This window comes from Oryctolagus cuniculus, chromosome 11 (assembly GCF_964237555.1).
Source record: "Oryctolagus cuniculus chromosome 11, mOryCun1.1, whole genome shotgun sequence".
Classification (NCBI taxonomy): Eukaryota; Metazoa; Chordata; class Mammalia; order Lagomorpha; family Leporidae; genus Oryctolagus; species Oryctolagus cuniculus.
In genome coordinates this window covers 23,812,501-23,826,336 of record NC_091442.1, presented here as the reverse complement: position 1 = coordinate 23,826,336, position 13,836 = coordinate 23,812,501, and the positions used below count along the sequence as shown (strand labels likewise).

The following is a 13,836-nucleotide window of genomic DNA, read 5'->3' as shown; positions in this document are numbered from 1 at the left end:
TCGGGGCGCCGGATTCTGTCCTGGTTGCTCCACTTACAGTCCAGCTCTCTGCTATGGCCTGGGAGTGCAGTGGAGGATGGCCCAGGTCCTTGGGCCCTGCACCTGCATGGGAGACCAGGAGAAGCACCTGGCTCCTGGCTTCAGATCAGCGCGATGTGCCGGCTGCAGCGTGCCAGCCGCAGCGGCCATTGGAGGGTGAATCAACGGCAAAAAGGAAGACCTTTCTCTCTGTCTCTCTCTCTCACTGTCCACTCTGCCTGTCAAAAAAATATTTTTTTTAATTATTTATTTGAGAGGCAGACAGACACAAAGAGAGTGAGCTACCACTTAATAGTTTACTCCTTCCCTGTGTAAAGACTGGGGCTGGGAACTCAATCCAGGTCTCCCATGTGCATGGCAGGAGCTTAATTATTTGGGTCATCACCACTGTCTCCCAGGATCTGCATTAGCAAGAAGCTGGAATCAGAAGGCAGAGGCAGGAATCAAACTTAAGTACTCCAGTGCAAGGTGCAGATATCTAAATCTGAGTCTTAACTTCTAGGCTAATTGCCCCACCCTCTTCTACCTGTTTTATTCTCTTCTTTAATTCTAAAATCTCATTATATATATATATATAATCATTTTATATATATACATATATATATATATCCCTCTTACCTAAATAGTTTCTTTTAGAAAACACTAATTTAGCCGGCGCCATAGTTCACTAGGCTAATCCCCCGCCTGCGGCACCGGCACACCGTGTTCTAGTCCTGGTCGGGGCACCGGATTCTGTCCCAGTTGCCCCTCTTCCAGTCCAGCTCTCTGCTGTGGCCCGGGAGTGCAGTGGAGGATGGCCCAGGTCCTTGCGCCCTGCACCCGCATGGGAGACCAGGAGGAAGCAGCTGGCTCCTGGCTTCGGATCAGCTCAGCACGCCAGCTATAGTGGCCATTTGGAGGGTGAACCAACAGAAAAGGAAGACCTTTCTCTCTGTCTCTCTCTCTCTCCCCCCCTAACTCTGCCTGTCAAAAAAAAACAAAAAACAAAAAACAAAAAAAACAAAACAAACAAAAAAAAAAACACTAATTTAAGTTGGAATTTCCTTCATATGGCTGTTTGTTATTATTTTTGGGGTATATATCTGATCTTCAACTGAAATACATTTCCATCCCAATATAAAAGTTATGTAAATCTTTAAAAAGGGGGGGGGGGCAGCACTGTGGCACAGCGGGTTAACGCCCCAGCCTGAAGCACTGGCATACCATATGGGTGCTGGTTCAAGACTCGGCTGCTCCACTTCCGATCCAGCTCTCTGCTGTGGCCTGGGAAAGCAGTAGAAGATGGCCCAAGTCCTTGGGCCCCTGCACCCACATGGGAGACCCAAAAGAAGCTCCTGGCTCCTGGCTTCGGATCGGCACAGCTCCGGCCATTGCAGCCATCTGGGGAGTGAACCATCGGATGGAAGAACTCTCTGCCTCTTCTCTCTCTGTATAACTCTGACTTTCAAATAAATAAAGAAATCTTTAAAAAAAAGTTATGATTATTATATTATATGACACTATTTGTATGACTTAAATTGTCTCTTGGGGCCAGCATCATGATGTAGCAGGTTAAGCCTCCACCTGTGATGCCAGCATCCCAGATGGGCAATGGTTTTCGCATCTCAGATGCTCCACTTCTGATCCAGCTCCCTTCTAATGTGCCTGGGAAAGCAGTGTAGGATGGTCCAAGTGCTTGGATCCCGCATCCACATGAGAGACCCACAAGAAGCTCCAGGCTCCTGGCTTTTGCTTGGCCCAGCCCCAGACTTTGCAGCCATTTAGGAAGTGAATCAGCAGATAGAATCAATCTCTCTCTCTCTCTCTCTCTCTCTCTCTCTCTCTCTCTCTTCCCCTCCTCCTCCTCTTTTTGTAACTCTGCCTTTCAAATAAAGAAAAAATAAATCTTTAAAAAAAATTGTCTCTGAAAACGTGCCTAGAATTCAAAGATGTTTGAGTACGTTGAATTGGACCAGGTGGAAGCCAGGAGCCAAGAACTTCTTCCAGGTCTCCCACCTGGGCGGCAGGGGCCCAACCACTTGAGCTATCTTTCACTGCTTTCCCAAGCCATTAGCAGGGAGCTGGATTGGAAGTGGAGCAGCTGGGACAGGAACCAGCAGCAATATGGGATGTCAGTGTTGCGGGTGGCAGCTTAATCCACTATGCCACAAAGCCTGCCCCTTAAAATCATTTTTTAAAAGATTTGTCTATTTGAAAGGCAGAGTTATAGAGAAAGAGGGAGAGAGAAATCTTCTATGTGCTGGTTCACTCACCCAAAGTGATGGCTTTACCCACTATGCCACAGTGCTGACCCTTAAACTCATTTTTAAATTATAAGTCTCATGACTTGGGGCAGGTGTTGTGGCACAGTGGGTTAAGCCACAGCCTACAACATCAGCATTACATATGAGATCCAAGTTTAAGTCCAGCTGCTCTCCTTCTGATCCAGTTCCATGCTAATGTGCCTGGGAAGACAGCAGAAGATGGGCCAGGTACTTGGGCCACTGCCATCCATGTGGAAGACCCTAATAGAGTTCCAGGCTTCTGGCTTCAGCTTGGCCCAATCTGGGCCATAGTAGCCATTTGGGAAATGAACCAGCAGGCAAAAGATTTCTCTGTCTCCTGTTCACTTGTTCACTCGCTCGCCCTCACTCTTTTCTCCCATTTTCCCCTTCCCTCTCCCTCTCTCTGTGACTCTGACTTTAGAAAAAAAAGTTTTTTTAAAAACATATGACTTAAGCCACATCTCATTTACTACCCAAAACCTTACTGTTCTTACCAGAATTGGCTACAAATCATTGTCTATTTCCATAAATCAGATTTATTCTCAGAGGGTGAATCCTTACCATCGAAAAAATAACCAGCAGGAAATGTTGCAGCCTCCCAGAAGGAGATACTGCTCATTTGGAATCACGTCATGTCAGAGTTAAAAATCTCATCCAGGGATGGACAGAAATGTAATATTTCCCTCAATCAACAAAGTTCACAGTTACCATGTCACATCATCAGTGTCAACTTTCTCAATCCAGTCACCAGGGCTGGCTTCATGGGCATTGCAAATTGTGCAGTTATGCAGGGCCCCATGCTTAAAGGCATTGAGGCTTGGATTAGTGCTCTCTGGTTGCCATCTTGAAATTCCTAACTTTCTTTTTTAAGATTTTATTTATGTGAGAGGCAGAGTTACAGACAAAAAGAGGGAGAAAAGAGAAAAGTCTTCACTTCACTGGTTCACTTCCGGCAGATGGCCACAATGGCCAGAGTTGGGCCAATTCAGAGCCAGGAGCCAGGAATTTCTTCCAAGTCTCCCACATAGCACAGAGGCCCAAGCACCTAGGCCAACTTCCACTGCTTCCCCAGGCCGTAATAGAGAGCTAGATCAGAAGAGGAGCAGCCAGGACACGAACTGGCACCCATATGGGATGCCAGGCACCACAATCAGAGGCTTAGCCTACTGTGCCACAGTGTTGGTCCCCTTAACTTTTTTTAAGATTTTTATTTTATTTTTTTGAAGGCAGATTTACAGAGAGAGAAGGAAAGGGAGGTCTTCCATCTGCTGGTTCACACCCCAAATGGCCGCAACAGCCAGGGCTGGGCCAGGTTGAAGCCAGGAGCCAGAAACTTCTTCCAGGTCTCTCACATGCTTACAGGGACCCCACGGCTTGGGTCATCCTTCACTGCTTTCCCAGGCACATTAGCAGGGAGCTGGATCGGAAGTGGAGCAGCCTCTTCAAGTCCCAGCTGCTCCACTTCTGATCCAGCTCCCTGCTGAAGGCCTGAAAAGCAGTAGAAAATGGTCCAAGTGCTTGGGCCCCTGCACCCATGTAGGAGACCCAGAAAAAGCTTCTGGCTCCTAGCTTTGGATCTGCCCAGCTCCAGCCATTGTGGCCATTTGGGAAGTAAACCAGCAGATAGAAGACCTCTGTCTCTCCTTCTCTTGTCTATAACTCTGCTTCTAAATAAATAGATAGTTTAAAAAAAAAAAAACAAAAACAAAAACAAAAACAGTGGAACAGTCGGGATTCAAACCAGCCTCCTTATGGGATGCTAGTATTGCAAATGGCAGCTTAACCCACTACACCACAGCATTGGCTCCAAAATTCTTAATTTTTTGACAAGGAGTCCTGACTTTTCATTGTTTTCATTTTTCATACAGTCCAGCAAATGAGGTAGCCTGCCTGTAACTTACATCCTGGGAGACAGGAATTAGTCTCCTCTTTTTATTAGAAGAGAGATAATTCAATGCGTAGAATTATCTCTTGGGAGAGAATCAGGAACTTGGCCCCTGTGCCCCTCATTTAGGTGACCCACTACCTCCTACAAACACATGGCCACCTGCTTAATGTAGACATAGAGAATTTACTGATCTTCCAAGGATGCATTTTGGCCGCTTAAGAAAAGCTACAGTGGGGGGGCAGCGCTGTGGCACAGCAGGTTAACGTCCTGGCCTGAAGTGCCGGCATCCCACATGGGTGATGGTTCTAGTCCCGGCTGCTTCACTTCCTATCCAGCTCTCTGCTGTGGCCTGGGAAAGCAGTAGAAGATGGCCCAAGTCCTTGGGCCCCTGCACCCACGTGGGAGACCTGGAGGAAGCTCCTAGCTCCTGGCTTTGAATTGGCGCAGCTCCGGCTGCTGTGGCCAATTGGGGAGTAAACTGTCGGATGGAAGACTTCTCTCTCTCTCTCTTTCTCTCTCTGCCTCTCTTCTATCTCTAACTCTTTCAAATAAATAAACAAATCTTTAAAAAAAAAAACTTCTATCAAAGAAAAGCTACAGTGAAGAGGCAGGCATTGTGGCACAGTGGGTTAAGCCACCGCTTGGGATGTCCTGCATCCCATATCGGAGTGCCAGCTTGAGTCCTGGTTCTTCTGCTTCTCTTCCAGCTTCCTGATAATGCACCTGGGAAGGCAATAGATGATGATGCAAGTACTTGGGTTCATGTCACTCACGTGGGAGACCCAGATGAAGTTCCTGGTCCTGGCTTTGGCCTGGACTGGCCTTGGCTATTGCAGGCATTTGGGGAGTGAACTAGCAGATGACTGACTGATCAATCAATTGATTGATCTATCTCTGTCTCTCCCTCTCTGTCACTTTGCCTTTAAATAAATAAATAAAACTTTAAAAGTTCCAGCTAACATAACTGATTAAAATAAGATAGAAATTTCAATACTTGGCTTTGGCTAGGCACATCTGGCCACCACTGGCCGGATGGCTATAAAAGAAAGCCACCCTCTAGGACAGGAAATTTGAGGAGACTGCTAATGGGGAAAGGTGGAAGGAGCTGGAGAAGAAAGATATCTTCCTGCCTGCTGCAGAGAACCACGTGAGTCAGGAAGGATCCAGCAAGAGCTGTTCAAAGCCAAGTGTGCAGCTCTCCAGGAGCTGAAAACCAAAATTGGAAGGAGTTCGAGGAGATCAGAGAAGTCCTAGTTTAACAATAACTCACAAGATCATCCAAATCCCTGTGATGTTTAACCACTGCCTTTCTCAGCCCACTCAAGGCATTTATTTCACCATGTTTTAACTCCAGCACTTCTCCCCTCCTTTTCTGTTACTTGTCTTTCTTCCCTCTACCACTGAAAGCCATTAAAAGATGGAGTTTTTGTTATTAATCTATACTAGACATATAGTAAATCAATTTAATTGAGAGAAACATTTCTCTAAGATTTTGTGCCAAGCAGGAGTGCTAGGCCCTGGGTTGGGGGTGGAAGGGAAGAGGTGGTGTGGAGATGAATAAGGCATGGGCTCTACCCTTGATGAATCCTCTGTCTAGAAGAGATGAATGAACAAATAATTGCAATACAATGTGTTTAGGGAGAAAAGAATAATTAACTCCCTTGGAGGTGGGCCATCAGGGAAGGCTTCCCATAGTATTCAAAAAATATTTGTTGATTGATTGATTATTCTAGGACAAAATTAAGTAGATCAAACATATTACCACCCTCATGCTACCCCAGAAATTATGTTTGCTCACAGACATCATTGACAAGCCTGAGTGGACATTAATTAACAGGGTGCTTTCATCCAGCCTCCCACGCACAGTCTGGCAAGGCTCTTGCCCTGGATATAACATGAGCTGCCCAAGTGGTTGAAAGATGTATGGTGGGGTGGGGTCCCCATGTAGCTGCTGAACATCTGTTGTAGAGAATCAGGGTTACTATAAAGGAGAGAGAATTCTTCTCTGGGCCCCTCCCCCTTGGAATTTGGAACAGCTATTTTGGCCAAGAAATTGTCTCATCAAAAATTGTTACCTTTCCCAGGTTTTGGTATTTCAGAAACAGTGGCTGATGAACCAGAAGGTAATAGGGTTTGTTTTGTTTTGTTTTTTGACAGGCAGAGTGGACAGTGAGAGAGAAAGACAGAGAGAAAGGTCTTCCTTTGCCGTTGGTTCACCCTCCAATGGCCGCACCGCGCTGATCCGATGGCAGGAGCCAGGTGCTTCTCCTGGTCTCCCATGGGGTGCAGGGCCCAAGCACTTGGGCCATCCTCCACTGCACTCCCTGGCCACAGCAGAGAGCTGTCCTGGAAGAGGGGCAACCGGGACAGAATCCGGCGCCCCGACCAGGACTAGAACCGGTGTGCTGGCGCCGCAAGGCGGAGGATTAGCCTAGTGAGCTGCAGCGCCGGCCGTCATGCTTACTTTAAAAACACATACTGAACTACATAAAGCAAAAAGTACATTTCTCTACTTCACTCCCCATCTCCATTTCCACTCCCAAGGAGTAATCACCACTAAAATTTTAATATGTGTCCTTCTACACCTTTTTCTTGCATATGCATATACATTTTTATATTTGTTCACAAAATGGCTTCACACTGTTTATATTCTTCACGTTGCTTCAATGTTAAGTTCTAAACCAGCACAAGACTAAAATGTGCCTTTTCCAGCAATTCCCCTGCTGTAGAACTGAACTATTTCCTGAACTGAAATACAAATAAACAAACAAGCATACTCTGCCCTTATTTGTCTGTGATTCTGGATGAGCCCCATTTTGATTGTAGGAGTATAATTTGCAAAGAGGTATCTCCATTCTAGCTCTTAGAATTTGAGTGGTTCTGGCCGGCGCCGCGGCTCACTAGGCTAATCCTCTGCCTAGCGGCGCCGGCACACCGGGTTCTAGTCCCGGTCGGGGCGCCGGATTCTGTCCTGGTTGCCCCTCTTCCAGGACAGCTCTCTGCTGTGGCCAGGGAGTGCAGTGGAGGATGGCCCAGGTGCTTGGGCCCTGCACCCCATGGGAGACCAGGAAAAGCACCTGGCTCCTGGCTCCTGCCATCGGATCAGCGCGGTGCGCCGGCCGCAGTGCGCTGGCCGCGGCGGCCATTGGAGGGTGAACCAATGGCAAAGGAAGACCTTTCTCTCTGTCTCTCTCTCTCTCACTGTCCACTCTGCCTGTCAAAAAAAAAAAAAAAAAAAAAAAAAAAAAGAATTTGAGTGGTTCTGAGCTTTTTAGGGGCCAGAGACCTCTTTGTAGATCAAGAAGAAAGCTATGGAACTTCTCCCCTGAAAATATTACAGATGTGCACAGTTTTGCAGACAATTTCTTTTAAAAAATTTTTTACTTTATTTATTTGAAAGAGTTACAGAGAGGTAAAGACAGAGAGAAAAAGAAGTCTTCTATCTGCTGGTTCACTCCCCAGATGACTGCAACAGCTGGAGCTGAGCTGATCTGAAGCCAGGAGCCAGAAGCTTCTTCCACATCTCCCACATAGGTGCTGGGGCCCAAGGTCTTGGACCATCCTCCACTGCTTTCCCAGGCACATTAGCAGGAAACTGGATCAGAAGTGGAGCACCCAGGACTTGAACCGGCGTCCATATGAGATGCTGGCACTGCAGGCTGGGGCTTTAACCTGCTGTACCACATCACTGCCCCTTGCCAACAATTTCAAGGTTAAGAATTCCTTCTTGGGGGCCGGCCCCTGGAACAGTGCTTTTTATGTTTACTACTTGGCCCCCACTCTTTCTTTTTTTTTTTTTTTTTTTTTTTTTTTTTTTGACAGGTGGAGTGGACAGTGAGAGAGAGAGACAGAGAGAGAAAGGTCTTCCTTTGCCGTTGGTTCACCCTCCAATGGCCGCCGCTGCAGCCGGCGCACCGCGCTGATCCGATGGCAGGAGCCAGGAGCCAGGTGCTTTTCCTGGTCTCCCATGGGGTGCAGGGCCCAAGCACCTGGGCCATCCTCCACTGCACTCCCTGGCCATAGCAGAGGGCTGTCCTGGAAGAGGGGCAACCGGACAGAATCCGGCGCCCCAACCGGGACTAGAACCGGTGTGCCGGCGCCGCAAGGTGGAGGATTAGCCTATTGAGCCACGGCGCCGGCTCGGCCCCCACTCTTACATTCAAAACTTAGAGTTAGGGAGACCTTCTCTTACAGAGCACTATTAAATACAAATCATATGCACCTAAGAGTTAGAAAATAGGGGCCGGCGCTGTGGCACAGCGTGTTAACGCCCCGGCCTGAAGCACCGGCATCCCATATGGGCGCTGGTTCAAGACCCAGCTGCTCCACTTCCGATCCAGCTCTCAGCTATAGCCTGGGAAAGCAGTAGAGGACAGCCCAAATCCTTGGGCCCCTGCACCCACATGGGAGACCCAGAAGAAGCTCCTGGCTCCTGGCTTCGGATCGGCACAGCTCTGGCCATTGCGGCCAACTGGGGAGTGAACCAGTGGATGGAAGACCTCTCTCTCTCTGCCTCTCCTCTTTCTGTATAACTCTGACTTTCAAATAAATAAATAAATCTTAAAAAAAGAAAGTGGCAATTAAAAAAAAGTTAGAAAATATAAATTCTAGGACATAACTTCACTGAACATATGAAAGTTATAATTAATATGGTTAACTAATATTTATACTAGGCACTTCACTGAATCCTGATCTTGTTTTGATTCCCAGAACACTGTCTAGTAGGTATTATTATAGGTAGTCTGTAACACTTTGTCTAGTAGGTAATTTCATAGATGAAGAAACTGAGGCGCAGTGGTTAAATGACTTGCCCTCTCATAGCTTCTGAATAGTGACGCCACATCTGTCTGATTTCAGAGCCTATATTCTTGTAACTTTACTGTCCTACCTCCTTAAACAAAGAACCTCATCTACGTGATGAGAATAACCCACACGAACAATTATAGAACAATGATGTCCTAAACAATAGGGTATTGACTTTAAGACTTGGAGGAGCTCTTTGTTCTGGCCTGGTGCTGAAAGAGAAAACGTGCTATTGCTGCCATTTGAACTGGGGCCTGGAGGAAGGAGGAGAAGTGATGAGGGATAATGAGAGAATGAATGAAGTTGGTGAAGTAAGAACAAAAGCAGAAAGAGGGAGTCAGTGTGAAACTTGTTCCCTCGAGAGCAAAGACTTGGATGATGAGGAAATGGAAAATATGAGATAACTTAAAGGGAAAATAAAATAAAACTTGCTGAGTGATAGGATATAAAAACCAGAAGGGGGAAAAAAAAAACAGTCAAAGATGGAGGCCAAGATTCTTTACTGGGGAAGACGGTCACTGGACAAAGAATACAACAGAGCTAGACCATACACCTGCTTACTTTATCCAGTCATCTGTATGTTGCGAATGAGTGAAGCCAGGAAAAGAGCAGAAAAGCAGAAGGGCAGAGACAGACAAAGACAGACACAGGGAGATATCTCCCACCTACTGGTTCATTCCCCACGTGCCCATAGCAGCCAAGGCTGAACCAGGCTGAAGCACACAAGCATCTTTTTAAAAAAAAATTTTTAAGGGGCTGGCGCTGTGGTGCAGCGGGTAAATGCCCTGGCCTGAAGCGTCAGCATCTCATATGGGCGCTGGTTCAAGACTCGGCTGCTCCACTTCCGATCCAGCTCTCTGCTGTGGCCTGGGAAAGCAGTAGAAGATGGCCTAGGTCCTTGGGCCCCTGCACCCACATGGGAGACCCAGAAGAAGCTCCTGGCTCCTGGCTTTGGATCGGTGCAGCTCCAGCTGTTGCAGCCAATTGGAAGTGAACCAGTAGATGGAAGACCTCTCTCTGCCTCTTCTCTCTCTGTGTAACTCTGACTTTCAAATAAATAAAACTTTTTAAAAAATAAAAATTTTTAAAGATTTATTTATTTGAATCTGAGTTACAGAGAAAGAGAGATCTTCCATCTGTTGGTTCACTGCCCAGATGGCCACAACAGCCAAGGCTGAGCTGAGCCAAGCCAAAGCCAGGACTCAGATCCCAGGAGCTTCATCAGGGTCTCCCATGTGGGTAGCAAGGGCCTAAATACTTGGGCCATCTTCTACTGCCTTCCCTAGGCCATTAGCAGGAAGCTGGATTGGAATAAGAGTAACCAGGACTCGAACCAGCACCCATGTCAACATCACAGGCAGCAGCTTTATCGGCTGGGCCACAAGGCCAGCCCCCAGCATACAAGCATCTTAACCACTAAGTTAAATGCTTGCTCACTCCCGCCATCAGTGTTTTTTGAAGGAAGAGTTCCCCTGCTAAATGAATACAAACCACTGATCTAGCCCACTCCCTTTGTTTTACCAAGAAGGAAACTCAAGTTCAGAAAAAAGAATGGGCTTGCCCAAAGTCATCTATTTTATCAATACTTGAGCCAAGACAAGAACCCACTGGTCCTGACTCCCAGCCCAGTGCTTGTTCTATCTACTCACTAGGCTCTGAGAAAGAAATCTGGTGGCCAGTTTATGATAGCCAGTGCCCAGTGGTGAGAACTGAAGAAATCAGAAAATCTGGTATTGGGGCTAAGGATGGAGTTCTAAAAGACAGGACTGTCCCTTCCAACTTAAGAAATTTGGAATGAAGGCGAGGACCAACTGTTGGGGTCCCCTCCTCCTGTAGTTAACAGGCATGCAGGATACTTGTCTCAAGCCAACCTGAGGGCTTCGAGATACTGGCGAGAAACTGGCCAGGCTGCTGTAACAGGAGCCCGGTAGTAGTCAGGACCAGCATAAGCAAAGTGTCTGTTCTCTTCTGTTTGTAGAGTGGAGAGACCCTTAGAAAGTAGTCCCAGTCTTGTCTCAGAGAGAAAGTGGAGAAAGGAGGGGTGAAGGGTGAGGATCTCATACTGCTGAAGCTCTGGGCCAAACACAGGCATTCAAGGACAGAAACCCACCCTGAGATCTGTTTGCCTCCAACAAAAGCCAGCTAATAAATAAAGCATTCCAGTTAGCCCATCGACAAGCCCACCCTCCTGACACAAACCACACCAGCACTGTTTCCCTCCAGGCATGGGAATCTGCCATATGAGACACATATACACTTATCTGAAGAAGCCCTAATCTCTGCCTCGTTCTCAACAAGTCTTCGCTTACCAGCCTTATTCTCTGAACCTTAGTAAAACCTCTGCCAATGTGAGGCACAATGAGGGGCCTTTCAGCAATGCTGCTCAGGCCTCAGGACTTCCAGGGCCACTCACTTAAAAACAAACAAACAAACAAACAAACAAACAAACATGGGGTGGGCATTGTGGTGTAGCAAGTAAAGCTGCCGCCTGCAACGTTGGCATCCCATATGGGTGCCAGTTCATGTCCCAGCTGTTCCACTTCTGATGTAGTTCCCTGCTAATGGCCTGGGAAAGGCAGAGGAAGATGGCCCAAGCACTTGGGCCCCTGCAACCCATGTGGGAGTCCCAGAAGAAGCTCCTGGCTCGTGGCTTCAGCCTGGCCCAGCGCTGGCCATTGCAGTCATCTAAGGAGTGAACCAGTGGATGGAAGATCTCGCTGTCTCTCCTTTGTATAACTCTTTCAAAATAAATAAATAAATAAATCTTTAAAAAAGAAAGAAAGAAACTACAGAAATAGCCAATACCCCACCCTCTGGACAGCAGAGACCAATGCAATGCATTCCTTTTCTCTTTGCTTCAATCTCCCTCCCTCCCTTGTCTCTCTCTCTCCCAATTTCTCCTTTGCTTTTTTCCTTCCTTTGTGAATTTCCCTTCCCTAAGCCTTGCTTTTCCTCTGCTGGGACTCTTGCAGAACACATCAGAACAACAGCCCAAAAAATACCAAGAAAGCAGGAAGGCACATCCTCTTTTTATTGCACCAACCACTTTCTCTGTCCCACCCAGGCCTCTCAGGATGAATGTCACTCGCCTGCTCCAGGCCACCCTGCTGGTCTTCCTGTGCTTCCTCACTGCCTATAGCCACCTGGCACCCGAGGAGACACCCACTGATGACCAGAGCCTGAGAAGCAACTCCTCCACGAACTTACTGGAATTCTCTTCAGTCTCCATTGTGGGTAAGTAGCCTGGCCTGTGGCCCAGCCTCTGGGCTATGGCCCTTGAGAAGGAACTGCAGGATATCAAGCCTGCTACCCAGGCTGCTACCAGGATCCATTGCCATCATCATGGTTTATTCCATGAAATAATTGTGGGGGAATAAATTATTCCTTGACTTCTTTGGTTTGGGAAAGCCCTGCATATAACCAATCTAATATACAGTTTAGCATGTTAGAGGCTGAGAAAACCTAAAGTTAAGATGAACTTGGAATAACTTATCATTTCTGAAATTTGAGGAACCACAGAACTCCTATCAATGATAACAAACTTTAGGAAATGCTTCTTCATTGCTGCAGAATAACCAAGTCTGGGATGAGCCAATCCTGCCTTGCCAGGGTTGAAAATGACTGTTCCAGGGAAAATATGAGGGGTATAAGAGCCTGGCCTTGGAGATGTGGTTCACCTGATAATAAGAATACTGTATGCAAGGCACTGTGAGGTATTATTTTTACTCATATCTCACAGTTGAGGAAATTGAGGCTTAGGAAAATTAACTAGCACAAAATCACACAGGTCTTAATTGGCAGAGCCAAAATTCAAACCCAGATGTTTAACTCTAGAACCTAAACTTAAAAGTAGTATCCTTTACTGCCTTGCCTCTCACTAGGAAAAGAGAATATCCTAGACATTTTGGGATTAAAAGTTGGGATCAGCTTTGATGTTCTAGACTTTTGACTTTATAAACAAACCTCACTATCCTCAAAGCAATCCTGCAAGGTAGGTGTTACAGACCATATGCAGATGAGAAAACTGAGTAACAAGGAGGTTAAGCAGGTTACCTAAGGTCACACACTTGTTTTTATCAGGATTCAAATCCGGTCTGCCTGCCTCCCAGTTGTGAGAAATGGAAAGTAGGAATACAGGAAACCCTGGGGTATGAAGTATAGTTCATTTTCAGGGTATCCCAATTTTTTGTACCTGATGACCAAAGACTAACCAGGGCTAACCAGCTCAAGGGACAAGGCCCCTCAGGGACACCACAGGCAAACCCCAGGACCTCCTTGGATCTCTCAATTGCCTTCCTTCAGGAGACACTGCACTCTCAGGTTCCGGCTCCAGGTCAGCAGCCGGGCTAACGAGAACCTGCTAGCACGAGCCCCAAAATGTGATTCAGTTAGCTCCCTTCTTCCCTCCCCTGCCCTGAGACTTCCAGGAGTCTCCTCTGCTCCTCCCACTTTGCTGCAATTCAGGGCCTCCACAAACATCTGGCTTTGTTCCTTCTGTCTCACTTTGAAGCGCTGAACAAGAAATCCAAAGACATCAGCATAAAAGAAGCGGAGAAGAAGAAGAGATCTTCCAAGGTAGGCGCGGGAGTTCTCTGTGGGGTCGTGTTGAAGAGGGCAGGCCTTGGAAGCTCTGGCTGGGAATGAAGAGATTTTTCCAGGGCTTCCTGGCCTAGAGCCTTGAGGCAGGTCCACAGAAAGCCTAGGGGGCTGAAGTTCACCAGCATGGCTTACTGCTGAAAAGCAGCTTCCCAGGCTAGCCAGGCACCTGCCTGAGGTTTCACATCACTCTTCCTTTGGGTGAATGCGATGTTTCCCAAACTCTAGGCATTTCAGAACAACTTT

At 47.1% G+C, this 13,836-nt stretch overlaps 1 protein-coding gene across 7 annotated transcripts in view; it reads left to right on the top strand.

Annotated features, from left to right (window-relative positions):
* The window catches only part of ASIP (agouti signaling protein), a 199,155-nt gene that overhangs the window by 183,041 nt on the left and 2,278 nt on the right, over positions 1 to 13,836 (top strand). For all 7 annotated transcript variants that reach the window (XM_070051291.1, XM_051844895.2, XM_051844900.2 and 4 more), the window contains 2 exon segments: positions 12,059 to 12,228; positions 13,505 to 13,569. In XM_070051291.1, the coding sequence (XP_069907392.1) occupies positions 12,069 to 12,228; positions 13,505 to 13,569 (225 nt within the window). In that variant the 5' untranslated portion in view covers positions 12,059 to 12,068.